General features: G+C 40.0%; 1 protein-coding gene across 1 annotated transcript in view; it reads left to right on the top strand.

Moving 5' to 3' along the window:
- ARHGEF38 (Rho guanine nucleotide exchange factor 38) overlaps window positions 1-9631 on the top strand; it is a gene marked incomplete at its 3' end in the record, with an annotated part of 36048 nt that extends 26417 nt beyond the window's left edge. Inside the window, exons 8-14 of the mRNA XM_082282702.1 lie at window positions 824-928; window positions 2098-2220; window positions 4718-5038; window positions 6784-6924; window positions 8072-8270; window positions 8448-8713; window positions 9446-9631. Coding sequence (XP_082138828.1) covers window positions 824-928; window positions 2098-2220; window positions 4718-5038; window positions 6784-6924; window positions 8072-8270; window positions 8448-8713; window positions 9446-9631 — 1341 coding nt within the window. The remainder of the gene's footprint in view (window positions 1-823; window positions 929-2097; window positions 2221-4717; window positions 5039-6783; window positions 6925-8071; window positions 8271-8447; window positions 8714-9445) is intronic.
- Between the last annotated feature and the right edge of the window lie 4432 nt (window positions 9632-14063).

Genomic DNA, 14063 nt, shown 5'->3' with positions numbered 1-14063 from the left:
GCAAGGCTATAAAATCAGAGAAAAAGGGAATTAAATTTGATTAAGAGGATATGTGATTTTTCTTTTCATTTTTTTTTTCCTTTAGAAGCTTCTGGTTTGTGGGGTTTTTTTGTTTTGTTTTGTTTCTAATTAAGCTTGAAACATTTGAGAATGATTTTAGTACCAGAATACATCTGTTAGAGATTCAGCCGTCTCTCCTGCTTAATTAGACTGAGAAAGTTCCCAACTCATATCTTGAAACACGCAGCGACCCTCACGGCAAAACCACTAAGACGTGACTTGAGATTTCTGAAGCCCCTCAAGGAAAAGATGGGCAGAAATCACCGCGTTTTCAGGGTGTTCCCAGCCGGCATAAAGAAGTTTCCCGAGGCCGTTCCCAGCTGCCGGCGTTTCCAGAGGAAAGGCTGGCGCGGCTCTGGGGTAACAGCCCCACCTACAGCCTGCCTGCGGGAGAGCGCCCCGGCACCCACGCACCGGCCCCCGCGGGGCGCGCCCACGGCTCCCAAACATCCCACTTTTCCCTCCATCCTTTCCTCAGATGGAGCAACAACACGCAGAAGAATGAAGGGTTTTTTCGGCACACGCCAGTGGGCTTGTAATAAAGTAACTCCCTGCTTCCACAAGGATTAAAAATTAAATTCCCTGCTGTGTTGTCCAGCGGTTTTGACTTTGATTGAATTACAGCTGGAGCTTGGGAGAATTAGGGGTTGGTCTGTTTTCCAAGGGAGGAGTTCAAGGATTTTTCTAGCAGCATTCTGGATGTTCCTTTCATTATCCAGGCTCTTTTGGGCTGCCAAAATAACAGTGCAAATGTCTATTTTAGGTGAAAGATCAAACTTTTAATAAGGAAGAAAAGTTGTTTCAAAGTTTAGAGAAGACTGTGAAATCGTGTGTGAAGAACATTTCGTTCTGTTCACAACATCTCCAGGTGGGTACAGGCATTTTTGCAATCTGTGGTCACAAACCCTGTCCATAACCAGTTTGACACACATTTCTGCCACTGGTTAGGCAACACCAAATTATCTATATGCAGGCCTGTCTATGTCAGAATATTAAATAAATAACCTGTGCTGCCACTGCATTACTGAGCCCATGGCAAAAATGTTTTGAAGCCCACACTTTTGCATTTTTCCCCCTGACAGAAGCAGGCTCTGTGGAGACCCACAGGTGCAGTGCAGAGAAGAAGGTGCTGTCTGGTGGCACAGTCAGGACTTTCAATCTCTGTATGAAGCTGTCATCCTCATCTGCTACAGTGGAGCACCAACTGCTTCTCATTAAAGATGGAAGAACTGACCTGCAGCCACATGAATTAAAACGTCCTAAAATACATATTCTGGATGGAAGGACTCCCTCCTTTTTCCCATGTTTAGGTTGTGCTGAGGGCTAGCATTAGATGTACAGAGTGCTCGGGTTCTCTAAAATGTCTTTGCTTCAATCCTCCTCTCCAAAGATGAGGGTTGGCTTGTGACTTCTCAGCCTCTCATGGACTATTTGCCAGCTTTGTAGGTACACTTTGTAGACAAAGTGTAAGTGTGCCCTAACCAGGCAGGAAGAACCAGGCAAGATCAATAACCAGCTGGCCGGGGCTTATCACAATCGCACCTTGTTTGGTTCAGCAAACAGGGAAAGGCCAGGGAGCTCAGCCAATGAGGTCTGTTGCCTGGAATGGTGCTGACAGTTCCTCATCCAAACGGATCCACACTTCATTGAGATTAAAATTCTGAGAAACTGAAATACACCACTGTAGTCCTACTTAGTCCCCTAAAAGAGGCTTTTGAGGATGCATGGGAAGCTGGCTTCTTGCTGAGGAGCAGCTGATTTCCAGTGGGATATTCATTAGTTTAGGGCATAGTTTTTTCAGCTGAACATTAACAACTTGATTCTTAAGTAGTTTGCATTTCAAATAGACAAAGCACAGGAAAATATTATCACAGTAAACAGCCCCACAGTGACTGGAAACTGCACGGCAGCTGCACAGGTGTCAGAGATGGAAAATATGTCTGATTCCATCAGTATTATTGTGGTAGCTGCAGGAGTGAATGCAGTATACTAAAACGTGTTGTAATAGTTTCATCTTCCTACCATCTTTTCATTTAGGATTCCATACATCTGGCTGCCCAGAATATAACTGGGCTTCAGGAAATCCTGCAAGATAAAGATGACAAAGCCAGTGACTGTTTGGAAAAACGGACCAACAGTGCAAATCTATGTGAAGACTTTGTAAGTTTATGCAGTGTCCAGTGCTACACAGCTATCTGTATGTCTGAGAAAATGCCTGTATGTGAGGAAGACTAGGACACAAAAGAGAAAAAAAACCACCTTAGGAATCTGCTGGGAAAGATGAGTGGGGCTTTTGGTTGAATTTCTGTAAGAACAAAGATAAAATACAACGTAAATGCATTGCGTTTTCTCTAGAGGAACTAAGGAAAACTTGTCAAGCTAATTTCCTGGGTTTAAACTAAAATCTTTGCACTAAGTTTGTATCACCTGAACAAACCTGTATTTGTTTCACCTGAACTTCAGAAAAGAGCAGCAGATCTTTGCCTTGCTACTTTTGTTACCAGCACTTGCAGTATGAGTGACTTTTGTGATTGATATTGTGCTCAGGTACGGGAATCACAGATCTGTAAAAATCTCAGATTTATTAACTTTTTAAGTAAGTCATTATCTTTATAGTCATGGAATCATAGGACTGTTTAGGTTGGAAAAAGGCCTCTAGGATCATCAAGTCCAGATATTAACATAGTGCTGTCAAATCCTTCATATAGGGAAACCATGAAAAATCCAAATATAGCCCATAGTAATTAATAGAGCAATTAAAAAAATAGTTTTTCAACTACTCTTCTGCTTTAAAATGGACTCTAATGCCTGGCTCTAATAAGATACCTAAATGTCTCTTCAAAATGGGACAGGCTGCTTCTTCAAATAGCTGCTCATGCTGGAAAAATCCAGAGGTTTCCTACACTTTCCTAGTTTAGTGCTGACTCAAATATAGCCATTCAGTCCTTTCCAAAACACTGAAAACAGAGTCTGCCAAGAAACAGAAGGCTCTATGACAGACCACAACATCCAGGATAAAGAAAGGGAAGTAGGATGATGTATTTCCTTTCCTTTGAGATTCCCATGTGTGAAAAGTATCTCAAAAATTAATCTCAGTGATCAGAATGATATTTTCAATGTCTTTACAATGAATGATTGCACAAAGAATACCTCTCTATCATTGCAGTGGTGAGTGTGCCCAGTATGGAAGCTTCCCCCATATTCAGAAATATAAAAGAAAAGTAGAAGTAATTCCACAATAGATGAAACAGAAAGCTTCTTTATAGAAAAAAAAATTGTAACAGCTACTGTTTCATGACCTAGCTATTCTGAAAGTCTATGTAATTTAAAAAAAATACCCGACAACTTAATTTTAACTGTGGGCATTGTTACTAACAATTGTTGATTTCTACTTATTATCTGTTTATTTCTGTGACTCGGATTTACAAGATTACAAGGATTCCCTATCCGATGGGTTTTAAACCTATATGGGTTTTTAAAAAAACTTTCGGCTTGGTATTGCACAATGAGTAGCTGTTCTCACTGAACAACCCATGGTGTTCTTCACATGTTTTCCTGAAAGGTTATTAAAAAGGGAGATCTCAGCAATGGGCTCAGGTTAACTCTTTGGGGTTTTTTTCCCATTTGTCAATAACGTACACCTTCCTCTCTCATTAGACTTTGTGGAAAAATTTCAGGGCAGAAATTCCCAGTAGCCTCTTTTTCAGAAATCAGGTCCAGCAGTTTGGAAGAATTGTTTTCTTAATGTGTCAAAAATTGGTTCACTAAACACAGCCCAGTTTTTCAGGTGGAAATAAAATAGGAGCTATTTAGCCAGTGTACATCATCTTGGCCTTGGAGAGAAACTCTGGGGCTAACGTGGATCTGGCCTCAACTCTGGTCTATTTTGGAGAATGCAGAGGCAGCTGGTTTTTTATTCTCACATTCAACCCAACAACTTAATTCACACAGAATGTCCAAGAGCTTTAATATGATGATGAATTTCACTCACTACAAGCTGGTGCTGTATTTGAACAAATGACTTACAAAAATAAATTTTATTTCATGCAATATTAATCCCTTGAGACAATTAGAGACTAATGGAAAAGTCTGAGGAGGACTGTTTTTTTACCAGGTGTCTAATTTTGTTGATTACTAGAGATAAAACCAACAAGCATAACCTAATTTAATCAAATCAAGTGATTGTTTGTGTTTGCTTAAACAGGAATTGAGTTACAGCTGTTTCCAGGAGAAGAAAAAAAAAAAAAAAAAAAGAAAAGCAGCTTTGAGAGAATTCAAGACTGCCACTTAATAAGACCTCATTGCCTTCACACTGTATATTGGTGTGGGCCTTCCAGTTAAGGAAATCCCAGTTTTATTTGACCACTTGACCAATCCTTGCTGTTTTCCCCCAGTGGCAGCTCCCTAGGGGTAGCAGCTCAGGCTGCACGCTCCAAGGGACCACTGCCATTAGCAGACACTGTATGCTGAAAAACTGATACCTCTCCTGTTATGAAGGAGATTCTAAGTCATGCTGGACCCTGCTTGCTCTGGCAGCAATGCTTTGTGAAGAGTGATGAACAGATTGCTTGATGGGCTGCCATCAGGCTCAGCCCATTATGGGGTCTGAAGGACTGTATGAATAAAGTAATGAGTAGGTCTGGTTTATACTTTCCAGATGGCTCAGCTGGACAAGCTTGTCTTGACTCCTCTCTCAGCACTGCAAGCCCTGTTTCCAGGCCCTCAGAAGCTCATTCAGAAGCGCTATGACAAGTTGCTGGACTACAACAGCTACCTTCAGAGGTCAGCTGGAGAAGAGCTGGACCTGGCAAAGAAAGACTATGAGGCTCTAAATGCACAGCTAGTGGAAGAACTTCAGGTATTCAACAGAGCAGCCAAAAAGATTGTATTGAACTGCCTACATTGCTTCATCACCCTCCTTGGGAATATTACGTTTGCAGCACTTCAGTCAAACTCTGCTGTCATGGTGCCTGTTCCAGTAAGTACATTAGAAACAGGTGTAGCTGTGCCTTGATTTGTCTTTTTTTCTTTCTGTATGCTTTGGCTAAAGTTATGTAGGACACATATCTACAAAGCTACGCTGATTTACTGATTTTGTGATTTCATTTGTTCTGCTGGGCACAGTCAGATTTGTGGGTTTTTTTTCCTTTGCAAGCTCAGTGAAGATTAAGTTCATAGAATCAAAATAGTTTGGTTGTAAGGGACCTTAAAGACCATCTAGTTCCAGTTCTCCTGCCATTAACAGGGACATCTTCCACTAGACCAGGTTGCTTCAAGCCTCATCCAACCTGACCTTTAATGCTTCCAGGGATAAGGAACCCACAGCTTCTCTGCAGAAGCCATTTCAGTGCCTCACCACGGTCACAATAAACTAATCTAAACCTGCCCTCTTTCAGTTTAAAGCCATTCCCCCTTGTCCTGTCATTACATGCCCTTGTAAAATATCCCTCTCCAGCTTTCCTGTAGGCCCCCTTTAGGCACTGAAGGCCACAATAAGGTCACTCCGGACTGCTCTCTGAGAAACTTAGGTTCTGAACTTTTGTCAGACCTGGACTTTTCAAGAATAATCCTAATGGAACCGTTCCAGCTGTTACAGTGATAGTAATGGCAAGAATATTACAGGAAGGCAAAAAGAAGGCAGCTGCTAGCATTTCTTAGCATCTACCCTGACTAGTCCAGAAAACACAGGAAATTACAAGAAAGTACATGAACACTTCCTTTGCTGCTAGACCTGCAGATTCACAGATGACTGCAAAAGAGAAACAAGTTAGGAGATCTGATTAAATAATTTTTATGAAAATCAAGTTGCTTTTAAACCCAAATATGATGCAGAAGCTCCTGCAGGCATCTCTTGGCAGTAAGGAACAGCCTTGCCTGGAGGACTTGAGCCCCCTGAGAAACACGGCTGAAACAATGCCTTCCACACATACAAATCCACTCACCTGAACAGAAGCAAGGCTACTTGGGAAACACACTGTAATGAGGCAATTCTGGAGTATTCCTTTCCATTAAGGCTTGAACAGGGCACATTGTAGTAAGGGGCAGGATCAAGACATAGAGCTGTGGTGTTTAATGGGAAAATGAAGGCTTTTTCCACATGAAGAAATTTCATCCCTGTAATTTGACGTTTTTGTGTTTTGAAAGCTGTTGTATTGGGCCTTGTTTTCTGTGAGGATCTGGCAAAAAAAATTATCTTCTTTTTTTGTGTTTACATCAGCAAATGTATTTTGTATTAGGCACAGACCAAAAGTACTTACCCAGTGCCACAGACAGAGACTCAGTTACCCAACAATTTTTAAACCTGTTGGCAGCACTCAGTTGCACAAACACACAGCTGTGGGGTAAGCTACTCCAAGCCTTGCAGCACATTGGCCACTCTGATAGCTGCTGAGATGCACATTTGCATCTGAAAGCAGGTGGCTCAGTAGCATAAAGGCAAGGCTCTTCATTTTCATCACTGTTTAGAATATCTTTAATGATTTAACTTCAATTCCTATGTCTTTTAAATCTATATAGCATTTATTAGAAACTTTCTTTAAGCAAGGGCCTTTCTTCTCTTTACATCTCATACACAGAGAGTACACTGCTTTTGGGCTCTGCAAAAAATAGACATAACTTGTCAGATTTCCTGACTCCTAGCATTCAGCCAATTAAACCAAATCTGCTCTCTCCAACCTCCCTACCGTTTTGTACATGAGATCTAACCCACATTTGTGTTTGCAGCTGTCCTCCTCAAGCATCTGTGAAGTGCAGAATCAATTGATAGAGGAGGTTCACAAGCTGAATTTTGTAAAAGAAAACAGCAGTGCAACCTTTATTGAGAGAAAATTGAGCTTGGAAAGAAAGAAACCTGTTCCTTCTCCGGTGAGTACCATACATCCAAATTGTTTATGAAGCATCCTCTTTTGATCACTTTTGGAAAAAAGCCGTTTTTATGCTGCCTTAAGGTTTGGGCTTTGTCTCTTCACTGTGACTCTGAATGAGGTTGTTGGAGTGAAGCTTTCATTGATCAGTAACTTCTGAAGATTTTTCACTTTTTTTTCATGTTAATATCTTGAAAATCCACTTGAAATTACCTCTGATTGCCCTTAGGCCTTTAAGTACATGTTAAGGCTAAGGTATATGTAAACTTTGGTAACTTCATTTATTAACTACTCTTACAGTGCATCTTAGTCTTCTAATTCAGAAGATTTTTTTCCTTGTGCTCAGCTGTGGTTATATGTACTGGTTCTTACACATACATGCACAAACATACATACCCACAGCAGAAGATTCAGAAAATCCACCAGGACATTTGTGTTCCCAATCTTATCAGATGTTTCTGGAGGTTTCAGGAATCTAGTTTACAGGAAAATAAAGACTTGAGTGCAGGTTTACAGGAGAAGCTGAGGCAGTTGTAGAATTCCTTTTAGCATCAGTGAAGGCACATGTGCTCTTGCTTCTGTGGTATGTTAAGATCCCATTGATGTGCAGCAACCCCCTCCCTGCCCTCTAACCAAACCCTGAAATGAATATGCTTCCAGCAGCTAATGGCACCTTACCCTCATTTAGAGAGGTAATTTCACACAAAAAGCAGCCAGTTTGGGTACCACTGATTTTTTTTGCCTAATGCCTTATCATGCAAATTGTTATGTGGTCTCAGCCCATTTTTGGATTATGCTTTTTCTGTGATATTACATAGGAATACAAAGGTCATGGCTACAGAAAAGCAGTTTAGCAGGAGACAGTTCACATACAAAACACCAGCTCTGAGAGCAGAGGACAGACTAAGAGGTCTTTAATTAGTGAAATTCCTACATTTCTTTAAAATGTGCCCTTTATTGCTCACCTGTTACTATGCAGTGGGACAGGTCCTTCCTGCACATGAAAAGGAGATTTGATCCCTGTGCAAGTAACTCCTTGGTCTGTGTGTAGAAACACTGGGTCAGTTGCCACATGCAGCATAAACAGATTTTTATTTAGAAATGGCCTCAGCACTACTGAGGATGAATATTAATTGTTTGCTTTTCAGCTGGAGTCCCCACGCCAAACAGAAGACCACAGATCCAAGCTGCTGTCCACGTACAGCACCGAGTCGCTGTACCAGGCTAAGCGCAAGTGCAATGCTGTGCAGGAATTCGATATTGACTTGCATGAAGGAGAACTGGTGGCTGTTGTGGAGCAAAAGGACTCCTTTGGAAGCACAAGCAGATGGCTTGTTGACACAGGAAGTAAGTTCCCTGCACAAATATCCCAATAATGGCTACCCTTTGGGATATTGATTTCTTTTCATTCTGGCCCCATCTGTTTGCCTCTGTCATACTGACAGCTGTATAAAATGGTTTAAAAATTATTTTAGCAGTGTTTTGCTGTTTGTTTATTTTCTGTCTCTTTATTCTGGTTTCTAGTCCTCACAGGGTACGTGTATTCCTCCTTCCTGAGGCCTTACAATCCAGTCAAAGTGCAGAAGGATGTAGCAGAAAATGGCTTTGGTGATGATGATTTTGATGACATCAGCCTCTTTGTCTCTTCACGGCCCTCTACTGACAGCAGCACAAGAAGTCCAGGGTACAAGAAGAGTGACAGCAGCTCACCTCTTCACTTCTGTGAAAATCCCACATTTCAAATTTATGGCACAGGGACTGGTGCTCTTCAGGGTATGGATGATCAGGGTGTGGATGTAAGTATGATACACACTGTGCCTGCCTTCTTGTTATTCCTATTTGAAATCTAGACTTACACAATTTGTAATTTAAATGGCTTCCTTTTACGCTGGAGAAGAGTGGCACTAATCTGTCAGCGTGACATGAGAATTTGTTATCCTCTGCTCTTATATACTATGAAGTAGGAAAAGAGAATCAGTTAAACTGTGAATTGCAGTCCTGCACCACAGAAAATACACTGTTGCTTTATCCCACCCTGTGTATGCCCCAAGGTTCTCCTGTGGAGCAGGAACCTGCAAAATAGCTCAGTTTGGGGGATTTTCCAACTTACTGTTGACAAGAAAGCTGTGACAAGAATGCTGATCAGCAAGGCACAGAAGTGACCCATGTGCCACATTTAAGTACAGGAGCTTTAGGAAAGGTGATTCTCCACAAGGAAACCTTGCTGAGAAATTCTTCATCCAATCCATGGCCACTTGGTGTGAGTTGAAAACCTTGCCAGTGTAGTAGGTGATGAGGTCTTGGAGCTTGATTTGTTCCTCATGCAGAATTCCCCAGATCCTTCAGTTTTACTTTTCATTTTGGTCCTGTCTAGAAATTGCAGGCCATGTGGTTGAACACTGGTTTGTGCATGTCATTACATGTTTTCTGTGTACAGAACTCCTCCTCATACAGAGCTACATGGTAAGATGTGGCTACATTTTTCAATTCTGATTTTGCTTTATGTGGTTTTCCTTTTTCAGATCTTCTATGCTGTTTATGCATTTCAAGCTAGAAGTGATCACGAACTCAGCCTTCAGGAGTACCAGAAGGTGAGGATACTTCGCTTTTCCGACCTGAGTGGCAATAAGGAATGGTGGCTAGCTGAAGCAAAAGGTCAGAAGGGATATGTACCATCTAATTATCTAGGGAAGATGACATATGCTTAGGAGGGGACGGGCCTGTTGAGCCAGACTCTCTGAAGCAGACAGAATAATCATCTGTTAGGTTTGCAGCAAGCCAAGCAAGCTCATAAGTGATTGACAGAAGCCATGGTATCCAGCACACAGATGATACTGAGAACCTCCATCCTCCAAAAGCCATCACCTTGTCAAGAGCTGAGGGAGGAAACATTTAACAGGAAGACTGATTCTGATTAACATCCTGAAGAGCTTGCTTCTCTATTACCCCATAATTTTCTCTTTTGTCAAAGCATTGTACATCAAGGCTCAACCTACAAGTACAAATCACAGATGAAATTACATTATTCTTCCATGAGATTTAGCAAATAATATTCAAGATGAAGAGAATTAGCCTTGAAAAAGGACAAATTCAGTCATCAGGGATACTGTAGGCTAAGTTGTTCCTGAACTGTTATTTCAGTGAACACAGACACATCTTAAAACTTGAGCTTTTTTGATTGTCTGTTTTTATCCTCAGCTGCTTTTGTGAAGAACCTTTTTTCTCAGTGGAGATTATTGGAGTGGGAAAAGAAAAAGGGCTTCATTTTTAAGGAAACATTTCAACATAAAACATACCAGGTGTGCTGGTACCAGTGACTGGTCCCAGGGAAGAAAGTATGTTTAGTTAAATATGGGAATGCAGGAAGGAAAAGAGGGGACAAGAAACAGGTATTGTGAGAAAAAGAAGTTAGAATTTTCAAATGAATTACACAACTGCTTCATATGGTAGAAACAGTTTGTAGCAATATGGAAGTGCCCCAGGTTTGAAAACCACATATGTGTCTCCACACTAACTGCTTTAGTGCAAGATCTGTGTAGTGAGACAAAACCTGTGTTATTAGTCTTGGGAAATTTACTGGTTTAAAAAAAAAGAAGAGAAAAAAAAAAAAAAAAGGAAAGTCAAGTGGTACCTTTCAATGAGTATTTAGTGCCTCACAGGTTCCTTAAGTCAGATGCAGGGATCATGATATCTAGTGAAAAAGTTTCTTTAGGTTCACTGACTACAGTGATTCCTAGGTCAGGCTGGTGTCCTGCACTTAAGATAGACTGCATGGTGGCAGGAAACACCTCCTTGTGATTCCCATTGATATCTAAGTGCTTGTCACAAGGTATTTCACCACAGCAGTGCCAAGGTCCTCTAGTGAATAAGCAAAGACCTTCTTGTGCAAAGCACTGCATAAAGGAAACAAGAAAGTGATTATATCTGCAGCAAATAGTGTAATTGAAAATAAACTCCTGTAAGGTATTTTCTGTATTGCATAATTGTACTGATGACTAAAATGACAACACTGTTAAAATCAGGGGCGGGGGGCGGGTAGTGGTGCTGATCGAGGGTACACAGAAATTGCTCTAAAGCTTTTGTCTAAGTTTCTATTTCCCATAGTTGAAGAGTGGGGTTTGAAGATGAAATGATTCAAAATGCTTAGTGAGATGTAATAGAAAATAACCTGTCAGCAAAGAAAGGATGAGAAAAATTAGGGCAGGTGCTACATACAATAGTTTCTGCTATGCTAATGAACCTGGTTTCATTTTCTTTAATGTCCTCAATTTTCAGATTATTTTCATAAAAGGGCAGAAAAAGTTGTCAGTCTTGCTCAGAGACTGAATGCAGTGACTCACAGAGATAAAACCTGAAATTTGTGCTGGATTAAATCATATGACAGAGAAACTTTTAGGGTTCTCAGAGATGGATATCCAGAATGTGGTGTGGGAATCTCTGTGAACTACTGTTATCCAGTGAGCAGTAACAATACATAAAGCATAGTTTTGCCTTATTGTGCATCACCTCAGGCACTTAAATCTTGCTGTTCCCATAGCAAGCAAAAAGGGTTTTCAATCATTTTATGAATGGATGTAGCTGCTTTTATGGAAAGCTTCACTTTTGGTTAAATGAAGAAAATAAAATGGAGAGGGAGTATCAGCTTGGAAGAATGGAGACTAAAAGACTCACCCCTACCCTTTTACTGTTTTGCTTTATGTATTTTGAGATTATGGGGAAGACACACACAAGAAGGTTTTCAGCTCTGTCTTACAATTTAGAATATTTTATTTAGAGATGATCTATACTTTACAATAGTTGGAACAGTTTTAGAAATTACTGAATTGTACTTAATAGGCTTAATGCAGTCATGTAAGCACAATGATGAAGTTTTGTATTTGTATTATTTTTTAATTGAGGGAAAGAGCCAGGAAAACTAAGATTCCTGAAGTCTTAGCACTGAGAACTCAGCTTAAGTCACAGGGAGAGCTCCGATTTTGAGTGTTAGGTACATTCCCCATGAAAAATCAGACTCTGTGAAGGTATCTCAAAGTGTATTCAAATCTGCTCTCCAAAACATTCGCTAGGTATCCTGATCCTGAAGTAACAAGGAATGAAGGATGAAATATACTGGAGTTGAGCATCGAAGTGTCATTGAATGTCTGTGGGCCTTGGGAACTCCTAGTAGGCCAAATGAAATCCCAGTGTATGATTAGGACCCATAATAATTTTTATATTGTGGGATAATTATATGACTTTATTATAGCCTCATAACTTGGGATCCAGGAAAAGTACTTAATTAGGTAACCAGGCAGGTTGGCTTACTCCATTTCAGAAATTCAAAGTTTTAGCCATTATCATTTGATATTATGAATATACTGCAAACTTTTATTATTGTTTAAAACAGATGAATGCAAACAGCAATTGCAGAAAATTAAGGGATGCTCCTTCAATCTAAAGCCTTCCAAATTAAGGAGATTTACAACAATTCATATTAGACTTGCTCAGTCACATTTTTGTTAAGACAGTGCTTTAAATACTAGAAACTGAGCTGTGTTAGGGCTCCAGAAATCCATAAGAATATCCAGTGGTTTTGCCACTGGATTTTTTTAATGTAGGAAAGGTTACAGAACTCTAAGAGCTTTCTTATTCTCATTAATGACAAAACTAATTTACTGGATTGATCTTGCATTTGTTCCAATGTGTGTTTTACTTGTTGTGACAATAAATATGTACAAGTACTTCCAAGATTAGGTCCGCTCAAACTGAAATGCTTCTCCATTCAGGGAATATTTTTACATGTTGCCATTGATAACCTGGAACCCAGACAATGTCCAAGCCAGTGAACAGCAGAGTTCTAGGCTCTGGCTTCACCATCTTCCCTTTGGCTGGATGCTGCTTGGGATCTTTGAGCAGGAGTACAGCTTTTCAATGCAAACACAGATTGAAGGATTATTCCTTCTGATTTTTCATCTTTGGAAGCTTCACTGAGTAATTACCCCTTCAAACACTAAAGTATACTTTTGCTGTCATTTTAAGATAGGTCCACTTCATCTATCTTCATTTTTAAAAGCTAACACCTGCACTAGGAAACACAGCTATGACAATCCTTGTTCCCATAGATCTGTTACTGGTAATTCCTATTACAACATTGTTTGTTCAGAAATAGTAAAAAAATCTTCTTTTAAATTATTGTAATAATAAAAATCTATTTTTGTAAAGATGTTTCTTCTTATTTTTTTAAGCATTATGTTTTCCAGAAGCAAAGAGCTTTATATGCTAAGATCTGCCTGCAAAGTTAGCAGAGGAAATACAGTTGCCTCAGATAAAATGCTGCATTTCTAAGATGCATCCTAGCTTATTGATCAGTTCATTAGAACTTTTCAAGCACTATCAAAATACGAAGCAAGTTTAAAAATACACTTCAAGGTTCCAGATGTCAGCATAGTTCTGTTCTTTTCCAGCTACTCCTGAGATCATGACCAGTTTTTACTGCTGTGTCCAGCTCAAGGTCTGTCATGAGCTGTAGTAGATAAAAGTCTGTAAATCACAGAGCCTTGTGTTAGATCTTTCCTTTTAGACCCAGGTATCACCACCATCCCCTAGTCCAGCCAGAAGGAGCACTCATGGAACCAGAGTAACTTAATCATTTCACATTACTGAGGGTATCAGAATTTGGGCATCTATGAAAATCCATCATATTTAAGTGGCAGCAAAATACTACACCAGTTTCTAAAACATTTAAGGAAAGTCAGGTAGCTATTTTTACAGTAAACCACAGAGCAATTTGGTTTGGGTATAGAAAAATCACAGGACTATTTTCCAGTTATTTTTACTAAATAAGAGGCGTGCTTCTCAAAATTTAGGCGGGCATTCCTTCTTCCTGCCCTACACTACGTTCCTCAACCTGACACACGACTTCAGTCAAACAAGCCTGTAGAACAGACTCCTTTCCTGAAAATACAGTTGTTAATTCCATCCTAACTATAACATCAAAGCAGAAAGCAACTGTTCCCTTCAATCTACTCTGTTTTTCAGCAGTGCCTATCTAACATATTCAAGCTAAACACTTGATTTAAAGACCTGGTCTATGCTATAAATCCTTTCTGATATAATACTTCAAAGAATCACAATCCTAACTGACATTTTTATACCAACAGA

The sequence above is a fragment of the Coloeus monedula genome (assembly GCF_965178545.1).
Source record: "Coloeus monedula genome assembly, chromosome: 5".
Taxonomy (NCBI): Eukaryota; Metazoa; Chordata; class Aves; order Passeriformes; family Corvidae; genus Coloeus; species Coloeus monedula.
The sequence above is the reverse complement of the archived record's forward strand: the minus strand, read 5'-3'. Positions and strand labels throughout refer to the sequence as shown.